At 37.1% G+C, this 23,097-nt stretch overlaps 3 protein-coding genes across 8 annotated transcripts in view; 1 reads left to right on the top strand and 2 right to left on the bottom strand.

Annotated features, from left to right (window-relative positions):
- The window catches only part of acaca (acetyl-CoA carboxylase alpha), a 38,978-nt gene extending 36,331 nt beyond the window's left edge, over positions 1 to 2,647 (top strand). For all 6 annotated transcript variants that reach the window (XM_056746687.1, XM_056746688.1, XM_056746689.1 and 3 more), the window contains one exon: positions 1,324 to 2,647. In XM_056746687.1, the coding sequence (XP_056602665.1) occupies positions 1,324 to 1,450 (127 nt within the window). In that variant the 3' untranslated portion in view covers positions 1,451 to 2,647. The remainder of the gene's footprint in view (positions 1 to 1,323) is intronic.
- Positions 2,648 to 3,805: 1,158 nt separating this feature from the next.
- Positions 3,806 to 15,837, bottom strand: aatf (apoptosis antagonizing transcription factor). Its single transcript, XM_056746972.1, has 12 exons — positions 15,729 to 15,837; positions 15,066 to 15,233; positions 14,354 to 14,758; positions 14,105 to 14,242; positions 11,147 to 11,261; positions 10,645 to 10,873; positions 10,286 to 10,453; positions 9,940 to 10,023; positions 9,758 to 9,825; positions 9,608 to 9,688; positions 9,040 to 9,111; positions 3,806 to 4,331 (listed from the first exon to the last, which is right to left on the bottom strand). Exons 1-12 carry the CDS (start codon positions 15,811 to 15,813, stop codon positions 4,280 to 4,282), a joined length of 1,665 nt encoding a protein of 554 aa, XP_056602950.1. The 5' UTR covers positions 15,814 to 15,837; the 3' UTR covers positions 3,806 to 4,279.
- A 2,210-nt stretch (positions 15,838 to 18,047) lies between these two features.
- lhx1b (LIM homeobox 1b) lies at positions 18,048 to 21,357 on the bottom strand. Its single transcript, XM_056746740.1, has 5 exons — positions 21,186 to 21,357; positions 20,185 to 20,408; positions 19,743 to 20,017; positions 19,033 to 19,198; positions 18,048 to 18,559 (listed from the first exon to the last, which is right to left on the bottom strand). Exons 1-5 carry the CDS (start codon positions 21,353 to 21,355, stop codon positions 18,177 to 18,179), a joined length of 1,218 nt encoding a protein of 405 aa, XP_056602718.1. The 5' UTR covers positions 21,356 to 21,357; the 3' UTR covers positions 18,048 to 18,176.
- Between the last annotated feature and the right edge of the window lie 1,740 nt (positions 21,358 to 23,097).

The raw sequence follows: 23,097 nt of genomic DNA on the forward strand, positions 1-23,097 counted from the left end.
TTGTTGAATCAATGCCACGTAGAATTAAGGCAGTTCTGAAGGCGAAAGGGGGTCAAACACAGTATTAGTATGGTGTTCCTAATAATCCTTTAGGTGAGTGTATTTATGCACCAAAATTATTTGCAACAATTATTAAACTTTACCTCATCTGCTAACATGATTTTTCGTTCCCGTCTGATTGATGGCCATCAGCGGTGGAGTTGAAGACAACATATCTCATCATTCCATGCTCCTGCACAGCGTAATCAAGCTACTGCATTGTGGTTGATTTGATCGTGCACCCCTCTAGCGGCGTTTTTTTACAAACTGCACCTTTAATTGCAATGATGATTTTGTCAAATGACTTCACTACATAATTGAATATGTGTCAAGAAGTTTGAAATTTTGCTAAGTGGAGGTAACACATGCCGTTTCTGCCAATCTCATATTAATCTATAGAGTAGGATTGTATACTTCGTACAAGTCTTTAGTTTGATCACTTCTAAAAAAGACAGATACAGCAGTGCGATTATTTACGAAAACAGGCAAGCTTCTGAAGGGGGGAGGAATTAAAGCACGAGAACACAATACATAATTAAATATCTGTTGATTCACTATAACAATGTGTTGTTTAGCTTATGCACGTATGCGCAGATTGCCAACAAAACACAGACTCTTTTAGCATTGGGACCGCTCCAAAATTTAAACCGATGTTTCACGCTGATCCACCGTTTATATTACATTCATCACCCAAATGCAGTGAACAAAGAAACACAGGTGAACTTCCCGGATGAAGCGCATTGATCGCTGTGCTCTTTCTCTCGCTCTCCCTGGTTGACACGTAGCTATGCTTTTCCAAGAGAATTCTCCATTACAGATCGAAGAAAAGTTTTTACGCAAAGAAATGAAACTGAAAAACTTTCAGAGACCTATGCGCACCTTGGGGGAGTGGATCGAGCAAAGAAATACTACATCATGCGTAAAGAAATCCGAATGCATGAAACACTGTTGAACAATCCATTTAAACATTTGTGCACATACACATGCAGTATTTGTCAAGATGTGGTCTTTTATGTAAACATTTTTTAAATTATAGTAATTTTTTTATCTACAAAACTTATTTGCACATAATTTGCTAAACATTTTTGTACAGTTGTCCTGAACGTTTGACTTGCGGTGTAAAATATGCTCATTACAGTTATTATTAAATTGTCAACAATTACATTTCCTTTCTCACATAAATGCATCTGTGCATTTTTTATACCTCTACACACGGACAAATCTAGATCTATGTTGTAAACACATTTTGATACTATCTTGCATTTGTTTCTCTTTCTGTCTTAGCTTGGTTCAAGCTAACCCTGAGGTGGCCATGGACTCCATTGTTCACATGACCCAGCACATCTCCCCAACACAGCGTGCCGAGGTGGTCCGCATTCTCTCCACCATGGATGCCCCCGCCCCCTCATAGAGCATCTACACAATCATATCAGATGTCCGCTTCTAATGCTATGAGAATAGAGTTACTGGAAACTAGGACCAGATGAGCCAACATGGCAGTGCTGTGATTAACACTGTGGGCTATGATTCTGATGAGGTCTTATGTCAAAATATACTGTGTTTGTCCACTAGAAAACATTTACAGATATCAATGCGCACCTTTAGACACTTTAGTCAAAAATTGTACATGCATTTTTTCATTTATACATTTTGCGATCTAGTCAAGTGCACTTTGATAAATAAGCAGAGACCAATTGTTAAAGTAAAAAAAAAATCCCACAAGAATTTATTTTCTGTAACACTCAATAGGCACTGTAGAAGGCGATTAGAGAGTGTTACTGTATGAGAGAGAGTGTTTAGCAGTTTACAGCTTTAAAGTAAAACATTTTTTACACTAGACTTAGGATTTTCACAATTGTTTAACACAATTGTGTGCATGAACATTTTTTAGCCACAAAACAACAGTGCAGATGTTGGATGTCTCACTGTCTTGCACACAGGTTACACTAAAAGTGAGCAATTTGAGACTTTGACCGTTTGTTGCGAACGCAGTATTTCTTTACATGCAGATGGTCGAGTGAACCGTATGACCGCATCAGCTTGTTGCTTTCTCTTGTGGCTTAACCAACGATGTGATTTTTAAAAAAAAATGTGTATTCACTGATATTGTGCTATTATGCTGTTTTTAGCATAGATTACATAATGCTGAGTTGTCATGACTAATTTATTAAACAATGAAAAAATTAGGTGATTTGCATTTTAGTTAAGACGGTACATTACACTGTAAGAGCATCTGCACATTTTTAGCTGAATTTCATAGTAACCATTTGAATTCTAGAAAGACATGCAAAGAAGTGTGTTATAGTTTTGCTTAACAAAAATAACAACAGAGGTAAGGGTGTCTCGCATGAGTGAATGGAGTAATACAATTCTCATGTCATCATGGTTGATGGCTGGAGATGCTACTGGAAAACCTTGAGATACCTCCGGACTATAGATTGACTCTGTAAACATGGCAACATTGTGATAAGTATGACATCTGCTTTAATCGTCTATAAGTGTTTCTAAATGTGTTCCTGAACGCAATCAGAAGACTGTCTAAATGGAGAATTTCCTGTGTGCAAACTGTTATTGCTCCAAAAATAATTGAATAAAATATATGATCTAACATGGTATTGTATTCTTTAAGTACATTGAGCTTGATACTTCAACTTCATTTATTTATATAGCACATTTAAATGCAATGCTGTTGCCCAAAGTGCTTCACACATTTTAAATCCAATCAAGTACACATATGACCAACAAACACGTAATACAACATTTGTGACCCTGGATGACAAAACAAGTCTTATGGGTAAATTTTTCAAAATTGGAATTTTTACGCTATCAGAAAGTTGAATAAACAAGCTTTCTAGTGATGTATGGGTTGTCAAAATATTGAGAAAATTGCCTTTGAATTTGTTAATCGGAGGCGCTGTAGCAGGCCATTCACTCACTAAAATAAAGAATTATATATCGAAGGTAGGAAATTTACAAAATATCTTTATGGAACATGATCTTTACTTAATATCCTGAAGATTTTTGCCATAAAAGAAAAAGCTATAATTTTGACCGATACAATATATTTTTGGCTTTTACTAAAAATGTTCCCATTTAATTTAAGACTAGTTTTGTGATCGAGGGTCACATTTGTAAAAGATTCCCACATCAGACTTTCCCTACTTTGAAGGCCACACTGACCCTAAGAGATCACTAATATAGTTTGGGGACAAGTTGTGTAGCGCTTTAAAAACCCATAAGTTATATAATTGTTTTCATTTCAATATGCTTCGTTGACTTTTAGAACTCAAACTTACCACACCAGTCCTTTCACAGAAATGACCCTGCTAAAAAATATCCTTATGAATGTATGCAACACTAGCATTAACACATTATCACACAGACCACCAATTTTCCTATTACACCCTTTTTTTCCAAAAGTGACACAAGGACATTGCCCCTTTGAAACACAATCTTGTTTCAACTGACAGATAATCAGTGCTTGTATTCATGTTCTTGAGAAATGGCAGACAGAGAAACACATCTCGATAGATTTATCAATATAGCAATCACTCCCATTCTGACCCCTCTGTGTGCAACGCACCGTCTACTTTCACATTATCTGCCATCAAATGCAGGGACCAAACTGAATCAAACCAATCCAATATTCAATGGAAATAAAAGTGAGGCGTTTCCCTGATATTCCAGTGGTTCTGCATGCTTCCAGAGAGTCAAAATGCAGTTGAGGTTTCCCTATTATTTGCTCATCAATTGATCTGCACAATAACACATGGCAAGGTGTTTATTTAAGAGGCAACAAAAGTTGTAACTTTGAAATTTAATAGAAACACTGTTTCATTTACAGATATTTTCAGAGACAATAAAAAAAAATGAACACAAAAACAAATTCATTAGCTGAGTCCAGGGTTTATGAAGGTTTTCATCTCCAGTAGATATGTTTGGCAACAGTGCAGTTAAAGAGACAGTTCACCAAAAAAATGAAAATTCAAAAATTTCAAACCTGTATGACTTTCTTCCTTCTGCAGAATGCAATATTTTATTTTGAAGAACGTTGTTTACCAAACAACACTGGACTCCACTGACACAAAACCACCGAGACGTTTCTCAAAACATCTTTTTTTGAGTTTTGAACAACATGACGGTAAATAAATGATACAGCATTTTTATTTTTGGTGAACTATCCCTTTATTAAACTTGCTGTTAGGACGCTGCGATTTAAGTATTGAGACAGATGTTTGAATCACTGTGCCATCACCGGACCGTTGGCAAAAAGAGAACGATACAGCTCAGACCTGCAAACAGACAAAACAGAATCCAAAAGGTTAAAAAAAAATCTCACTCAATGGCAACATTTACTGTTCAACTAAACGAAAATGGTTTTCTAAATGGATAGATAGATAGATAGATAGATAGATAGATAGATAGATAGATAGATAGATAGATAGATAGATAGATAGATAGATAGATAGATAGATAGATAGATAGAGCGGGGAAAATAAGTATTTGACACATCAGCATTTTTATCAGTAAGGGGATTTCTAAGTGGGATATTGACAAAATTTCCAGCAGATGTAGCCATCAAGCCAAATATTGAATTCAAACAAAGAAATCAGAACATTTAAGTATACAAGTTCAGTCATAATAAATAAAGTGAAATGACACAGTGAATAAGTATTGAACACACTTTATTTAATACTTTGTAGAAAAGCCTTTGTTGGTGATTACAGCTTCTAGACGGCTCTTGTATAGAGAGACCAGTCGTCTGCATTGCTCAGGAGTGATTCTGGCCCATTCTTCCACACAAATGGTCTTTAAATCTTGAAGGTTCCTTGGGCCTCATTTATGAACTTTGATCTTCAGTTCTCTCCATAGATTTTCTATGGGATTTAGGTTAGGTGATTGACTGGGCCATTCAAGCAGCTTGATTTTCTTTCTTTGAAACCACTTCATTGTGTCCTTTGCCTTGTGTTTGGGATCATTGTCTTGCTGAAATGTCCACCTCTTTTAATTTTCAGCTTCCTGGTAGATGGCAGCAGATTTTTATCCAGAATGTCCCGGTACATTTCTCCATTCATCCTGCCTTCAGTAATATGAAGCCTGCCAGTACCCCTTGCTGAAAAGCAGCCCCAAACCATGATGCTTCCACCCCAAAACTTAACTGTTGGTATGGTGTTCTTGGGGTGGTGGGCAGTGCCATTTCTTCTCTAAACATGGTGTGTAGAATGACTGCCAAAAAGTTCAATTTTGCTTTCATCTGACCATACTATGGGCTTCCAGTAATCCACAGGCTTCTCCAAATGCTCTTTCACAAACTTTAACCGAGCCTCAACATGCTTTTTGTTCAGCAATGGAGTCAGCAAACATGCCATGGCGGTTCAATATATTGCTTATAGTTTTCTTTGAAACAACAGTACCTGCTGATGCAAGGTCTTCCTGAAGTTCTGCCCGTGTGGTTCTTGGCTCTTGGAGAACTCTACTGATTATTCTTTGGACTCCTCTGACAGGGATCTTACGTGGAGCACCTGATCGTACCCGGTTTATGGTGAACTGATGCTCTTTCCATTTCTGGATAATGGCCCCCACAGTGCTCACAGGAACATTCAGCATTCTGGAAATGCGCGTATAACCATTCCCATCAAAATGCTTTTCCATGATAAGATTACGAAGATCTACAGAGAGTTTTTTGCTTTTACCCATCATGAAGTCTTTCCTGTGTGCCTCCTAGGTAATGAGAAGCCTTTACAGGCCATCAATTAGGACTAAAGCAGCTGATATCAATTAGTACTGATAGGGGGAAGGGTTCTCTCTCGATACTGACAGATTTCAGGTGATCTCCTGGCTTTCTATGCCATTTTGCACCTTGTTACCTTCATGTGTTCAATACTTATTCCCTGTGTCATTTCACTTTATTTATTATGACTGAACTTGTATACTTAAATGTTCTGCTTTCTTTGTGTATAGATATAGATAGTGCCCAACCCAAATATCTATCATACCCTGGTTCCTCATACAGCTCGTACTAAACCTTCTGCCACTAAAGGCCACAAATCCTAATAGATAAACTATGGCCCTCTTTAATGCAGAGCGCACAAAAGCACACATGCAGACGCCTGAGATTGAGATGCTAATGTCCCAGAGGGCCGGAGCTGAGCCCATGTCAACAGACTCACTTAAATCCTCAATCCCTATTAGAAATGCAACACCAGTGTCCAGGATTACTGTACACTGTGACGAACACACAACACATACATATTCTGATTTTAACAGCACTTGCTGGGGTGAGGAGGGACGCTACGGATCAAAGGGGAACGTTGAGACCAGAACCCAGTCTCTTGTGATGAGGTTTTACCAAAGACCCCCATCCGACCCTTGTCCCCAGTTCTTTCCCTCACCCCGTTGGGGACAAATGCATAGTGATTATCTATTGAAGCCATGCAGTATTCGTATGCAGTGTATTCACTAGCTTGCCCTTGTGCGAGAGAGAGAAAGAGTGTGTGTGTATGTGTATTCCCATCCCACTATATCAGCATTAACATTCATGGGGCCAGTGGTGCGTGTCGTGGCTATAGAACTGGTGTTGAGATACGGTAATGTTTGTGTGTACGAGTGTATCAGGCTGTATGAGGAAAAGGTTGCCTTGAATTTCTCTCTCCTGCAAAGGTCAGCCGTCCCTCTCTGATGCCATTGACATATATCATTATTATTTCTGTGGTGCAACGATTGTTATGTAAATAAGATGCATATGTTTGTGTGTGCGCATGTAATGGCTGGCGAAAGTCACGTTCCAGTTTGTGTCATTTACTGTACTGATAACATGGCTGTTGTTCATACATACGGAGATCTGCGCTGATTCTCTTACAGATGTCATGCAACATAACTAGATAGCTTCATTTGCAACCTTTTTTTCACAAACCTTTCTGCACAGCTATTGTAGCCACATTTGTTATTCTTAAAGCAACACTTTAAAGTAATTTAAGAAAAATAACTTCAATGTCGAAAAACTATAGTGTTAGAACAAGTCTTAACTGGACTTATTCTATTCACGCTGCTATCTGAGCAGCCCCATAGCGGCTTCAACCACACTTTGTAAGTTCTGTGTTCGGGTCGGTACACGCCCATCCCCTGCCTGCAGAAGAGTGCGACATGGTTCCAAACCACGTGTTTTTCACTCACCAGTTTATCAGTTTAGTCAGCAAATTCACATGTTTTGCACTGCTCATGGGAAGCTTATACAGTGACAGTATTTACGACACCGGTAACAGACAATTGCACTTTTCAACCACATGGGGGAGCCGTGAGTAAAAGTTCAATAGTGTGGCTTTAAGGAACTATTATTTGTCAAGCGTGAAAATTACAGTAAAGGATAACGTACACCCAGTACCCAGTATTTAACATCGTTCCTTTCTTGTTTAATAATATTCCTAAATAAACTGCTTTGCCGTATACAACCCCTTTGGTACGAGGCAAATATCTTCAAGTAATTGATGGCAGATATTCTGTGTAAACTTCTCATCTGGTTAAATATGTAGCACAACTTGCTTCTGACACTTTCAAGTGCTTCATGTTTTTGTCCACTACGTGCTCAAGTAGGAAAACGCTGTGACCGTGAACACCAGGCCAAGTCCATCCGTCACCTGCAGCTCTTCATCAATCCACTCTTAGCTAGAATCTCTCCTCTCTAATCCTGCCTACACATCTGCATCTCTCCTCTACAGCACTCCAAACAGCATAACGCTGGAACCCTAAAAACCTCCTTTAGAATAATTACGGTGTCAAGTATGTGCTCAAAACCTAAAAGAATGGATCACACGAAAATTCTCAAAGTAGGATTTTTCTCGTGTTGTTTGAACATCACACCACATGGATTTAATCCATGGAACACAAAGGAACATTAAGCAAGCTGTTTTGTAAAAAAAATATGAAAAGGCCCTGTAAAGGAACAGAACGAAATAAAGTCTCAGAATGATTGTGTACTACACCTTTAGTAGACAGCAAAGAGGTGTAAAGACTCCAAAATGGGATCAACACACTAGATTTAATCCAGAATCTTCCTAATGAGTGCAACAGATCAACTGTATAGAGCACATGTGTTACTGTACCCTACACACAGCTATGATTTCCTTTTGTTCCCATTGTTCGCATTTGGGTCCCGGTCACAATGTCAGGGTTTATTCTGCATTAACAGCCTCTGGATGTAGGTTATCCCTTACTTAAACATTCTTATGGTTTGCTCACTTGGGTGCCGCTTAAACAAAAAGTTGTTACCAAGTAACGCACAAATGTCTTTTGGAACCACAGGAAGGCGTACAAAAAAACAAAACAAAGAAGGGATTAAAGCTGAAATCTTTGAAACGTCGGTGTGTGAGTGTTTGTGTATATGCATATCTCTAGTGCATGTTTGATTAGTCTGTTCTCTGTTTGTGGAGGATTACTGCTGGCTGACAGGCACACAACACAACTGAACCATTCATTAAACAGACACAAGCGCACACACACAGCCAGGACTTCCTGCTGCTCTCCTCACTGCAAACATAAACCGACAGAAAATAACAGTAAAATATGAAGACAAACATATCTGAACAAGACTATTCAGTTAGAGAGCCAATGAGTTTTGAAAGTCTTAAATCTGTATTAGTTTTCAAAAGGAAAATTTGTTTGAATATGTTTATATTATTAATTTCCATACAACAAAAGTGGATAGGGAACAGAAAAGTACCATACAATTTGTTAAATGTGTCATTAAGCCCTACATCAACAAAAATAAAAACTCAAGTTTGACACAACACTCTCTAAATTCCTCCATTTGTGATGAATGCAAAAGGGCAGCTAGAATGCAAACTTACACTCTCTGGTTATCGTCCATTACTCAAAGTACCTGAATTGTTTTCCTTTTTTTTTTTGTGGATGTTTCAATTAGAAGTAATAAATACTTTAAAAAAAACTATACCCTATTGTTTTACTATGAGAACCGTTATTAACGCATGAGAACATAACACTCACCGGGCATCATCTCTCATGCTGCTGTCGTCCAGGGGAGCCATAAAATTCATTAGTTTACTATGAACATGGAACCTGCCAATAAACAAACACCACCTTATAGCTGCAACAATATAAACACAATCAAACATCTAAATTATCTAAATATTAGGAAGAAATGTTATAATGAATATCTAAATATTAAGATTATAAATCTTAATACTGGACTATCTGCCCTGCTAACTTTTCGGCAGTAGCAATTTGAATTCTGATGAATTAATGTTTATCTTCAACAATAACATAAGCAGTCTGTATCAAAAATGACAGCTAAAAATATTAAATCAATTTAATAGTTCATGTGTAAATAAGAAATGCCTGAACTTCTGGGAAACACTTCACACACACTAAAAATATTTTTTTCCACAACAAATACTGTCTGAATCTTATTTAAAAAAAAATCAAATATATAGCTTTTCACATTATTGGATTGATGCAAAGAAGCTATACAATAAAATACAAGAAACTCTTTGTGGTTATTTGGTGCATCTCTTTTAAAGCATCTCTGATGTAGTCCGAGAGACTGAAAGCTTACCTGATCTTCCTGCCTTTGCTAGCTTTAGTGTCCACCTTTTTCTTGATTCTACTACGTAACTTCTGGATGGCGAGCCACTGCCTGTGAGACCAGAGGTTGGGTTAATATTTTGTTCAAATCTTTACATTGTACACACGCACTCCCACCCACCTTCCCATGGCCACTTGATCATTGGGGTCGACTGCACTTGTTTTGCGCTCGATAAGTTCTCGAAGGAGCTGCAGAAAGTACTCAAATACATCAGTGAACAATAGCAGATGCAACAGGAGGCAAGTATAAGTGAATTATAAAATCAAATCAAAATCCTTTTATTATTCATTCTTCTTTCGTACCTGGTGATAGAAGTCATCGTCATCGAAAATCTCCTCATCCAGATCTTTGAGGTGCAAATTAGCTTTTAGTGCCTGTTCTGCTGCCTGAAACATCAGAATGTTGCATGTCTTGAATGTCTTCAAATGTTACTTTTATATAAAGTGTATTACGTTACTGCCTTGCTCATAATAATTTGAGTCACTTAACACACTTAAAACATAAACAGCATTCTTTTTTACACCAGTACTATGATTGTCATTAAACTGCAATATATTCTCTAATTTTAATTACTATAACCCACACTAACTATAGACCCATTGACTCAATAAGAGAGGTGCATTCTACAAGCTGAGAAGTGTGTCCTACCTCTCCTTCTGTGATGGCTGTGTCCTCTATTTCCGGTGCGGCGGGCTCTGGTTTTCCCAGAACTCTGTACTGAGACCTGCGAGTCTGTGTACGTCTCACCAGCCTCTCTTTATCCATTAACACCTGCTCCACCTGTGTCAGAATGTTCCTGTCAAATGCTCCAAAGCCCTGTGTGATCGAGAAATGCAAGAAAAAGCAAGCAGTTAAACCCTAATAAAACCAATTTAAACATTGCTTGATATATTTTGTTTAATAATCATTATTTTTGTCTAGTATAAATAAGAAGGGAACAAATCATTACTATTAAAAAGGAACATAACTTAGGTGTACACTTTATTGAGCATCTGTGTTCTTGTTACCTTATTGGTCTTGCCCATTGTGAGCCGCGTCTTGTCGTACCATTTCTGCAGGCTGGCGTCACGGTATGGTTGAAAAGCAGCAAAGCGTTTGGCCATGAGACTGGGATACTCTGCCATTTCCAGCTTTCGTTTGGGGGGACCTTTTCGACCTGTCGCCTTGTCCTCATCGTCATCCACATTTTCCTCTTCATCCTCACTGTTTATCTCCTCATCATCATCTTTATTTTTGCTGTGTTAGAAGTAAAATATACTTTACAATGCCTCTAAAGCAGCTCATCCACGCAGTACAAGAGAAGTTTTCATTTTCATAGTTTCATTGAGCTTTTCAAACTGTTTTTGCACTGATGCTCGAGACATGCAGGACAAATCCTTTTTAATGACTTAGGTTGAACTGACCAACATGCAAATACATTTCAATAAATAAGCACACATCATACATATACAGGTGTATGTGGATTGTATGTTATTAGAAGAAATTTATGTTAATGGTAGAAGTTAATACCTATTAGCTGACCAGGCCTTGCCCTCCGAGATTCCTCGGGTTTCTGGGTTTTGGTAGAGTAGCTGATCTTGGAGCTCCAGCAGAGATCTCTGTAGAGCCTTCAGGGCTTTATGACCTACCACACACACATTGGAGCTTATCATGTGGCACCTGTCTGAGCACGGCATCAATTTAGCTTGCTTCACAAAATATAGGGTCATTACAACTCACCTCCTCTAATCCAAGCCATACCTGCACTAAACAAGTTAAAAACCACAAAGAATACGTGTGAAGAAATTAACTCTAAAGCCTGATGCATGCACACCATCAAACAAGATTGATGGAGGCAAGCTACGGGTAAACCAATTATGGTTAACTTGATGAAAAATGTGAAAACTGTGGCTCTTTCAAAGCATAGCTTGTTTCAGTGGTCTGATCTGTCAACTGCTGGTGTGAGTTTTCAAATGGTGCTAGTTGGTCAAATATCTCCAACCTTAGTTTGGCATGTTCCGCATTCAGTACTATGTTTGCACAAAGATACTCAGCCATCATGATTCGGACAGGTATGAGTCTCAAGTGGCAAAGTAAATCTAATTCTCTAGGACCAAAATAGTATAGACTATGGATGGGATGATTAAGTGTGCTATTCTTCAGCTCAGTTTCTCAATGAATTACAGTTAAATGCCACCACATCTGAAAGCCAGAGGCCGCTTTAGCATGGAAACTCTAAAATATGGGCCGTGGAAGAAGTACAATTTATACACTTACTTCCAGGAAATGCCAATGGGCATATTCTATCGCTGTTCGTCAATATGTTTCGATACTTTCATGATAATACAGTATATTTATAATGATGATGTCTGACGAGTGTTGCTTCTTCAAATGCACATTACAAGCGAGTTAATCTCTTAGTGATTTTAGATGGAGCAGTACTTCCTACTGATCAAAGAGCGGTAGTTCACGGAAAAACTGCACGGGTACTGTGCGTTCAGACCTCCAGCAACTGATTCGCTAGTCTCTTGCTACAAGGTTGTTGGAAGGCATTGCTCTAGTAACATTTATAAACAAACTGCAGTTACTGACGCAAGACGGATGATGTGCGCTCCGCTGCTTGCTCAATTCTCAACTTTTGTCTCTTGACTCCCATCGCTGGAAACGCCCACTTTCTGTCCCCAAGGTCACAGTCGCACGTTTCGCAGAGTCAAAAGCTCTCGATTGAAATGAATGAGAATGCATCACTCTTTTCTAAAGAAAATCTACAGTAAAATATTGTGATCTCTGCCACTGGTCGTGCAGTGACTACACACCTTTACAACTGGCTGGTCTCATCCTTCTAAAGAAATAAAAAGCAAAAGTAGCGTTACATTTTAAATTCTCTTTTATCAAATATGCTTTCAGGTTTCATCCGCAAAGCAAACATCAGCTACCGAAAAACCTTAACCCTACACAAAATCGTATATCATAAAGATAGCAAGTAAATAAAAGAGTGATGGGAAGGTGCACAGATTGTGTTATCGTCACTGCTAATCAAAAGTACACAACTACATATGCACCGCAAACCTTCACCTTCCATCTAAAAGCAATGTGCTGTTCAGAATTCAAGAGGACGGCCCAACATCAATCATTCGCTGGCTAAAAGACCACTGCAATAAATATGCAAATGAGAAGCAGGCAGCCCCTCTAAGCACCCAGATCTGCACGAGAACGAAGGTGCGCGCAAACGTTTTCTCCTAGCCGAAAGAATCCTGATATTAAACTACAACTGAATTAATTGATGTAGAGGCTGCAGTTCCTCGGGGCGTCCCAGCTGACTGCACATAAGACAGCAGGCTTAAACAACAACAAACCGAAGCCTACTATTCTTGTTAGAGCATAGATCAAAAATGACTCGCACTCACACGATGTATAATACCAGACAACTTTCAGAGGATATCAAATTTTAAGTTTACAATGTTTCTCTCCTGTAAAGTGAACAAATAAAGGACAGTTTTTCCCAATAAATCTTTTTTGCAAACAAGAATGTAGTCGATTATGGTTTTGCAAGGCTAAAGATATTTTGATATTCTTATCCTTAAAACGCTAATACAAAATTAGCCCCAAGAAGATCAAGAACGTTTCAAAGAAACAACATAAACAAACATGAATGCTCATGCACGCTTTTGTGGTCCAAACTTAACTTCCGGTACACATACACATCCCCTGCAGATTGTTTCTGATAAGCAAAAAAAATAAGAAAGTTACATTAGCTGGCAAGTTTAAAGTATTTCTAGCCAGTATTATTTGGGGTTAAAGTAGAGCAGTTAGCCAATTTCTTGAATTGTATTGTATATTAATTTGATTAAATAAACAATTTATTAAATAGGTTAAAAAAACGTCACATTTAAGTTTAGCCAAGTAACGGTTCCCCTCGTAGATATAAATAACTAAGTTTCTATGGGCCGCTATAGACATGTCGTCCGCCATATTGGAACAGTGCGAGCCGGTCAGTTAACACTCAAGATCAAGTGGACTGTGTACTGTTAAAAATGTTTTATTGTTGTGTTAACTCAAACATCATATCTGCTACACTAACAGATGACAATAACGAAAGGTTATCCAATTTTTCGCAAATGTAAATCCCCGTGGCTTTAACAGCCATGGCTGCGTAGCACCCTCTAGTCAACTGGGGGTGATGTCAGTGGACCGTTCCAAGATGGAAGTCACGTCTATGTGCCTGGAGCACTTGAACACTGCATCTAGTTATTTATGTCTATGAGAAGAACCGTAACTTGGCTAAACTTAAATGTGACAAAAATTTACACAACCTGTTTAAAAATATTTATTTAAATTCATATTTATATAAATTGAATTACATTTTAATACCAGTTATATTAACAGCAACTAGCCAGACCGATCAACAAACACAGACTGGAAGTTAACTTCGGCTCAAGCGTGTGCGTCCGATGAACCTGTTTATAGTTTAAGTATTAATTCACTTACTATTTTTTAAAGCTTCTGCATATTCAGGCCCTCCCCTACTCTTGAACTCTGGGAATGTCTGTGATTGTGGAAGCTGATTGGCTGTCACAAGAGCCTTCTGCATTTTGATTCGTCCTTCAAGCAAGATGTCCCAAAGAGCTGTGAAGATTTGAGAACAGCAAAAAAGGCGAGTAAAATACAGATTCTGGTAACTTATTACAAATTGCTATTGATTAATTTTTTTGTGTGTGAATTCAAACTCTTCCATACCAAGTTGATTTTGCACTGCTTTCCCCTTTTGAACCTCTTCATCCACCTTCTCTTTAGAGAAAGTCCTCAGAGTAGATTCCTCCTCTTCTTCAGGGTCGACCTCACTCTCTCCTTCCTCCTCATCATCCTCAGCAGAGTCCTCTTCATCTTCACTGTCTCCCAGATCATCCATCCCCTCTGTGAATTTCCTCAAGTCTGTGCCCTTCATCTTAGAAATTAAGCTGGATATCTGCGAGTTATTGCCTCCAATAAGATCCTCTTCGTCATCGTTGTCATCTTGGTCTTCATCCATCTCATCATCTTCATCCTCATCTTCAATGTCTTCCTCCTCAACATCATCAATGTTCTCCATGTACTTATCAAGCATTCCACTTTCATCATCATCGTCGTCTTCCTCTTCATCAGCTAAAAATGTGTGGTGGTATAAAAAATGTGTTACTTAATTTATAAAAAGCATTCTTTTTAAATTAACTAAAAGATTACTGTTGTTGGCATTATATTCTTTATTAAATTAGAAAAAGTAAAAAAGACACTTGTTCAATGATGTATAAGATGGTAAACTACTGTATTTTAAACCATATGTGCTAAATAATTATCAGATAAATACTATGGTAGTTGCACGGTATTTCAAAGTGCTTTAAAGATTAACATAATACCATGGTACATCCCTAAAGTAGTTATTTATATAGAACTCACTCCCATGTCATCTCACCTGATCCAATAAGCTCGTTCTGTAGCTGTTTTCTGGATGTTGCCTTGCCACTATACCTGCGATCATTATCTGCCAGAATGGACGCAGTACGCTTCCGCAAATGACCAGATGCAGATTCTTCATCATCATGACCTTCATCAAACCTCTCTACGACTTTAGCTTTCGTCTCTGCAATTGACAAGAACGTTTATTTAGACCAAGGTAGAGTTATGATCATACACTGCTCAGTATGTACATATGACCAACATATTAGATACACAAAGCTAAATAAGCCATATTTCTCTGTATATGTATAACAATATTGTTATACATTCAAGAGTGTATTCATTTGTATACATTTATTGAATAAAAGGGTAAATAAAATGGAAAACAATGGGTACAATAAGTAAGAAGTAACAAAGTTTCGTTGAGTTGTAATTCTAAGGACACAGAAAGAAGTTTATTTTGTAAAAACAAAATATTAACACTGATATAGTACCAAATTCAATCAGATATTAACTTCTTGTATAAAACTATAAGTTTGATAACTGTTCACAGTACAATCGTGGGGTCATATCGTGCTGGTACTGGAGGTGACAGATCTGCAAATATCTCTGTCACAAAATAACTTAAAACATATAAAAAAACAAAGAAAGAACGGCAGATGTGCCAAATTCGTATTACCTTCATCTTCGTCGTCTTCGGGATCTACAAAGTTTGGTAAAGGGTTTAATAAATCCTCGAGCTGCTGTGATATGGAAGCTGCCATGTCTGTCCCACCACGCTGCCGGTGACGTCATCAACGCGCGCCCGTGTAGGCTTGGGTTCAACAGCTTCTTTTTACGGAGAAATCAGACTCTGGCTCGTTTGTTTTTACATTTATATTTGTTTGATATAATGTGAATGTTTCTCTTTGTATAAACTATATGGCATTAATTATAATAAAAATATAATCAAAACGGTTTTACTGTTTATAAATCTACTTCTTTTTCATGTGACAATTTGTGTGTAAATAAATTACATTAAATGGTCAAAGTTGCGTTCAAAGTTGCGTACAAAGTAAGGAAAATTAATTTAGTTACAGTCAGTTAAACAAAAAGAGATATTTGAATTATATTATTTTTCTTTATTTTTTGTTTCAAACAAAGACAATTAAAATATATATATTATAGTATACATACGGTTTTATGAATTAGAATTAAAATGTAATACATTTTTGTCGAATACTCAAAAAGCTTAATTTAGAATGTCTAGTTTATTTTAATCACTATACAAAAATATGTTTATAATGGTTTCCTGATTGTGGTTACTGTTACACAGACGCCAGCTATGCTACAAGCTAGGCCTTTTGGAACACAAAATGAAAAGTATAGGCCTACACGAATAGGCATATATGTAGAAAGAGAAAAGGTTAATAAAAACAGTTTTAATCAGATTAGAGTGATACAAGTAAACGTTAAACCAATAACGCGTATGCCAACAGTAAACGTTGCTCCCAAAACATAATCATATTCTTGTAAATCAATTGTAAAATTTAGATTTTTAAATTGTCAAATAGTATTTGTGAGTTTTACTTATGAGTAAAAGTCCAATGTCATGTTTTTCTGTAAGGCTAAAGCTTTGGATAAATAATAAACACACAGTTAAACACATAAAACTGGAACCTTTAGTCCTTGACCGCGACAGAACATATTCATTTTTCCTGTTCTGTTTTTAAAACAGCAACAATTGTAGCCTATACAGTTTGTTTAAAATAATTGTTGACCAAAATAGTTGTTTGATTTATGTAGGCTATACTTTTTAGACCTGTTAATTGTTCTTGTAAATTATACATTTTTTAACAGTTTAAAGCCTCAACGACAGCGTTTGTTTAATGAACCATTTGGCAATTGCCATGAAAATGTTCAATCCATTTTTGGTCAAGACTTAAATGTTCGTGTACACACAAGAATGGTCTTTTCAAAAGAACCCATCCAAAAAATATGACGTGAAGTAGAAACAAGATATCTACATGAATGAATGAATGAATGAGGCATGTATACAGCGCTTTATTGTGTATTGCTGTATACTTAAGCGCTTTACAATCATATGAGGGGGTTCTCTCCTCACCCACCAGGACATGGGTGTCTTTACGAAATTGAATGCTGACCCAATTATTGCATAAAATAAGAAGTATTTTTCTAAAATGTGCATGTTGTTCTAAAGATCAAACGATGAAAGGTTTTATCAGGGTTTAAATTTGATATCAGTGTCACTTAAACCAGCTAATTTTTGAAGAAAATAAAAAAAGCTCTACATGAATAATTTCAATGAGTTACTGGAGGAATGTTTAAAAAATAAGTTGACAATATATGTTTGTGATTAATTTGTCAACATAGTGTATTCTTTGTGCAAACACAGTATCATGTACAAACTAGCACAGGGAATCACAACTGAAATATAAATTTAATACAAAAGTTTGGTTACTTTTTGAAGAAAAATGTATCCATCAGTATCAAGTGGGTTTTTTCTTTGTTATTATTCAAACCCCTGAAGAAAATGTATGTAAACAAGTGACTGCTTTCTGTCCACTGACCATATGAAATCATTTATAGAAGGTAGACTTTGTCTTATAATTCAAGTGATATTTCGTTTCAAATAAAGGGTTTGTCCCAACACTTTCAGTTTCCCTTTTGAAGGCAAATATTCTGAAATTTAGCAAAATTATAAGCATGAATGCACATGTCCAGACAGATAGAGATTTTGGTGTGAGATGATTTCAAATGTTATCATGGCAAAGCCTTAAAGGGCAAAGAGGTTTTAGGAGTCAGGTTATAGCCTATATATAAACATACACACCAGGTGTAAATATAAACATTCTGCATCAGCTTTTCTTATACTGTCATTACAAGTAGCAGTATTCTGTGGACAATCTTTAGCACTGCTATAAGGTCTAGAGACCAACATTTGACATTCCATTTTCAAGTACACATAAATAGATAAATACATTAAATAAATAGGTAAACGACTCAAATAGATATATAAATACATGGATAAATTAACTAAAATATTGTTGCTATATAAAAATCACACACAAATAATACAATTCCACATGTTTGAAAATCCTGAAACACAGTGCAGGTTGTGCAGAAGCTACCAAACCGTCCCTTCATTCATCTCCGATGAGGGGAGTGACAATTGGTTGCTGTATCCGTTGCCACTGAGAGAGTTCAGGGATGTGAAGGGCGGATTAGAGTCACACAAGTCATTGGAAATACTGTGGATGGAGGTGGGTCCGCTGGGATCTGGGCTGGGGGAGTCCCCTGGGTGGTGCGATATCATCTCACTAAAGCATTGTGCCTCATTGGAGGGGTGGTGTGCTGCATGGTGGTGCTCTATACTCCCTAGAGGGGTTCCTGATGGGCCAGAGGAGGGCATGAATCCTAGATCACCTGGAGTTTGGGCTTGGGAGGATGGTGGACCCTGAGGGAAGTAGTCGTAATTAGACCCCGGGCCATAGAACTCACCTTGATAGTCTGCAAAAAAGAGAAGAGCTTGGAGTAAAGGCTAAGCACACTGTTGATCACAACAAAACTGAACAATGTGAAATTTAAATAGGCTTAATAAAGGATTGTATAAAAAACACATGGTTTCCGTTAAGTATGTGTTCAAATAAAATGTAATTACAATTTACAAAATGTAATAGACAACTTTATAATGCTTCTGCACTTTTTAAAAGGTGCACCACAACAAAATGTTCTTCATTAATGCCATAGAAGATTATTTGTATTCTTATAAGAATCCTTTATTTATTTTTTATAAATTATAAACATTTCCACTATAAAGATAATTTTGTGAAACCACTTATTCATGGTTTTCTATGGCATCTTGAAGCATCCTTTTAACAGCGTACAGCAAGCAGATATGAACAAAGCAATATCCCAGCTCCTAATTCTTTAAATAATTGTACATTTTAATAATAAACATTAATAAATGTAAGCTCACCCACCCCCATAATAAGAGTAATGTCCGTTGGCCATGAGCTCTCCTGACTCCATACGATCGCTCAGCGCTCTCATTCTCCTCGGGCTGCGGAAGAACATGTGTCTTCTAGCGCCCAGTGCGCTCAGCTGCTTCATGCGCCTCTCTTTAGAGCGCCGATTCTGAAACCACACCTGCACACCAGAACAGTACATATTTCATACATTAATAGGAAATTCATGTTTTAAAATTAATCCACAGAAAAGTCATATATTTCACAGATATATTGTCGTTTGAGAAACAGAATATAGGCCTACTCAGTAAATTGACAGGCTACCATTTTAATCCATACGTACACAAGCAGTAGAGGTGAGAAAGAGTATATTTTCTCGTAAAATAATTTCTTCAGTCACAAAATGCTCTCCGCATTAATTCCGTTAAAAAAAATCTAATTTATTAATCAGCACCACGACGTGTTGTGTATATGCGTGACCAGCTTTATGTATTGACACTCCGTTCAAGGTCAATGTCTTTTGTTATAATAATGGCACGAACGTATAGGCAAGTCCATCAACAAAAAGACTGCATTTACAACACAGTAATATACAAAAATGAACAATCTGTATTGCAAATAGTAAGGTCGGGTCTCCCCTTTAGAAATCTCAACTTTGTTAATATATTTTAGAGTGCATTTTTTTAACATTTGCATTATTGAGCAATTTGCAGACTTAGGCCTACCTGTATTACTCTCATACTGAGGCCTGTCTCCTGAGCCAGCTGTTCACGTATGTGTCTGGTGGGTTTGGGGGTAGCAGTGAAAGCAGCTTTTAGTGTCTCTAGCTGTTTGGCTTTGATAGTTGTTCTTGGCCCACGGCGTTTGCCACCTACATTCTGCTCATCGTTTTCGTTGTTGCAGGTCTCCTTGTCGGACAGGTGTCCAGTCTCAGAGTCTTTATAATCATCTTGTGGATCCTGAGATTCTGGCGATAAGCTCGGATCACTGCACGTAGTAACTGAAACGAATACATGAATAAAATAAGTACTAATCTAAGACTATCACCTAGCAGGCTCTATTATATATTATTAATTTATTATGGAATATTTTCATGCTACACAAACATGAATAATCTGTTCATAAGGACTTATTTATTTACAAAGAGAATGGCACAAAGATACTCACTTGACAGAAGGTTTGTGTCTTTTCCGGTGCTGTTATTCATGTAATCGTCCTTGCAGACAAATTTAGATTCATCTAGAATATATAATTCTTCTCCGGTGGAAAGCTGTTTATTGCACATGACACAAGTGAAACAGTTCAGGTGAAAGACTTTGCTCCGTGCTTTCCGAACTAGATCATTGGGGGAGATCCCCTGCGCGCAGCCTCCACATTTAGTGCCATAACGTCTGCAGAAAACAAAGGCATCATTAAAAAAGGTCACATTAATTGTCAAAGTAAAAAAAAATGCAGTCTATAAAATGTATGGAACTTCAGAAAGATCACAACCACAGCATTTTTGTTTGGATCTGCTTCCAAGGAAAAACTAACCGAATTAAATAACCTCGTATAATTTCACACTTTGTTCCTAAAATGTGCTTTTGAAAAAGTAGCAATTGATGCATTTCCTTACACAGCGATGTACAACCTATACTAAATGATTATTTTAAAAAACAGCATATTAATTTTTGCTTTTGGAATCAATTATAAACAGACACCCTCCAACTTCAAAAGAGCCACATTTATTTATTATTTATTTATATACAAATTCTGTGGCTTTCTTCTGGCATTAATTCATTATTCAAATCCACTTATCACATCTTTGCTCGCACTTTTGCAAGCATGCTCATGTGCTGCGAAAGATTAAAGCTATGCGTTCGGCGTTCGTCTTTATAGCTTGTGTAATTCTCATCTCTCTGCCTACCTGACATTCATACCTTGTAAACAAAGAGAATTCTTTCGGTCTGTCATAACAAGTTGACAATGGTTTTAGGGTGTAAAAAGTAATGTGCATAGTAAATCTTTTTTCCATACATATAAATTTTAAAAAGTATTTAAGAAATTCAGCTTGATTTAAGATTGCCTTGCGTATTTATAAGAGCATTTTAGAATTTCATAAATATTGGTCTTATTCTTATTACAATGTTTTACAAAAGAAGGAGTTTGTAACTTATTCCAATGCTTACCTAAAAAAGTCATTTTTGCAGTAGAGTCGTCCTTCTCTCGAAAAGCATTTGTCAGTTAAATTGCATTTACAGTCACAACATTGCACGCATTTTGCGTGCCATGCTCTATCCAAGACGTTAAGCAAAAATCTGTCCAGAATAGGCCTCTCGCATCCAGCGCAGTGGACCATATTTTGGGACTCCCTTCACTGCGTTGCTGTTCTTGTTTGGAGGCAAAAATCTATTTGAAGTTTGGAAAAAACTATCTGGTCCTCGATCCAAGTGAACCAAACGTCACCACGAATGCAGACATTGGTTAAATTACAGCATCCCAGTATTTCGACTCAAATTACAGCACATAAACGTGGTCATCGAATCCTTATTTAAAGACGATTTATCATTAATGGGTGTATTTCATTAAAATACAATAAAAAAGCTGTCGTTGAAGTGTCGAGCGAAATATCGTTACAAATTCTAAAGCTAAATATTATTTTGATTTCGATGAAGCGCACGATATCTCCAAAGCTTCCAATGCTTTAAAATAAATAAAAAGCAAATTGCGTTTAATTCTGTCGCGTTGAAAAAAAGTTCAAATGGATTGTCTCAGTCCTCGTATATCCCTATATATGTGTCATTTCCAGTCACATCTCGCACTCTGTCGCCTCTGTCCCTTGCTTGCGTTTGGAAGCTCGAGAGCCCTAATTCCCTGCGACGTGACGTCATACTGGAACAGAACCAATCAGATACAATAATTTCAGTGGAAAATACTATTCCCTTTCAATTTCTTCTGTCTTCAGTACATTTGGGAATGCACACAATAAGCGTTACCAAAACAATGTTGTCAGAATTTCCGCAGTGGAATAAAAACGAGTTGTATGTATTATAGAAAATGTATCATGCACGGTTTATGCGTTTGTATTTGTTCAGAGAAGCATAATATTGAATTTATTTCCATCTTTATACATTTACCTTAATTTATTTTACGTGCTTTTTCATGCGTAAAGGAGGTGAAATTGAATGAACAAAGTTAAGAACAAAATGGGTGTAAAGATGGCCAGCCTGTTTTTAGTCTCAAAAATGTCATTGTTCTTCAGTAAAGTCCAAAGAATAGAAAAACGAAAAATGAAATTAACAAATTTAAACATAACATGCCCTTCTAAAAACATTGAAAGCACTCCACATTAATTATCTTTAAGGTATTTTGAAACTATATGCTTTGTTGCTACGTTGTTACTAATAATGTCTCATGGAAAGTCAAAAATGTTCAAAAGCATTTAATCACAAATGCAGCTTAAACATTTTAAAAGTTATGCACACAACTGGTTATACCATTTGGTTTGTAGAAACATAGCGTGTACTTAACGAAATTGTATGAATTTTCAAAAGTCTATTTAGCCTATACGTAAGAACCGAGGAAACGGAACTGCATAATTAAAACGAGTAAACGACGACTGCTTTTCAAGATTAGTTATCAAAAAAGAATAATGCACAATTCGGACTAGGCTACACATCTTCGATTGCCATGTGGGAAAAGAGAGGCACGGTAGTTTCCAGCCCAGATTAATGTTCCTCAGCGATTATTCTTCACTACGGGTGAGAGGGCAAGGATCACTAATGATTATAATATAAAGTCTGTGGCTGCTGGGAGATATTATCGCGCAATGGGCAGCGCACAGGGAGCAATCTACGGAGCTGGGAAGAGAGATAGAGATTTTCTCTGCCATAGAACAGAGATGGAACAAGCATCTGCTTGTATGCTAGCCTATGTATATCTTTTGCCGTGGGATTTGATCCTTAACAATGAATCGAGAGAGTGTGATTTTACGACAGTTTTGAATCATTTGTGCATGGCTTTTTAGATATCAAATTTTGCTGGAAAATTGATAGGCTAAACATCCGGGTAATGTTTGATGACGTTTTTGTTCTTACAGTA

This window comes from Triplophysa dalaica, chromosome 4 (genome assembly GCF_015846415.1).
Source record: "Triplophysa dalaica isolate WHDGS20190420 chromosome 4, ASM1584641v1, whole genome shotgun sequence".
NCBI classification, from domain to species: domain Eukaryota; kingdom Metazoa; phylum Chordata; class Actinopteri; order Cypriniformes; family Nemacheilidae; genus Triplophysa; species Triplophysa dalaica.

Excerpts from the sequence above, each read along its gene's own strand:
- aatf (XM_056746972.1), bottom strand. The coding sequence starts at position 15,813 with ATGGCAGCTTCCATATCACAGCAGCTCGAGGATTTATTAAACCCTTTA. Across the intron at positions 10,454-10,644 it reads CAATGGGCAAGACCAATAAG|GGCTTTGGAGCATTTGACAG; the intron begins GTAACAAGAACA and ends TCGATCACACAG. Across the intron at positions 9,826-9,939 it reads ACGATGACTTCTATCACCAG|CTCCTTCGAGAACTTATCGA; the intron begins GTACGAAAGAAG and ends TACTTTCTGCAG.
- lhx1b (XM_056746740.1), bottom strand. The coding sequence starts at position 21,355 with ATGGTCCACTGCGCTGGATGCGAGAGGCCTATTCTGGACAGATTTTTG. Across the intron at positions 20,409-21,185 it reads TGCAAAAATGACTTTTTTAG|ACGTTATGGCACTAAATGTG; the intron begins GTAAGCATTGGA and ends TGTTTTCTGCAG. Across the intron at positions 19,199-19,742 it reads TCAGTATGAGAGTAATACAG|GTGTGGTTTCAGAATCGGCG; the intron begins GTAGGCCTAAGT and ends TCTGGTGTGCAG.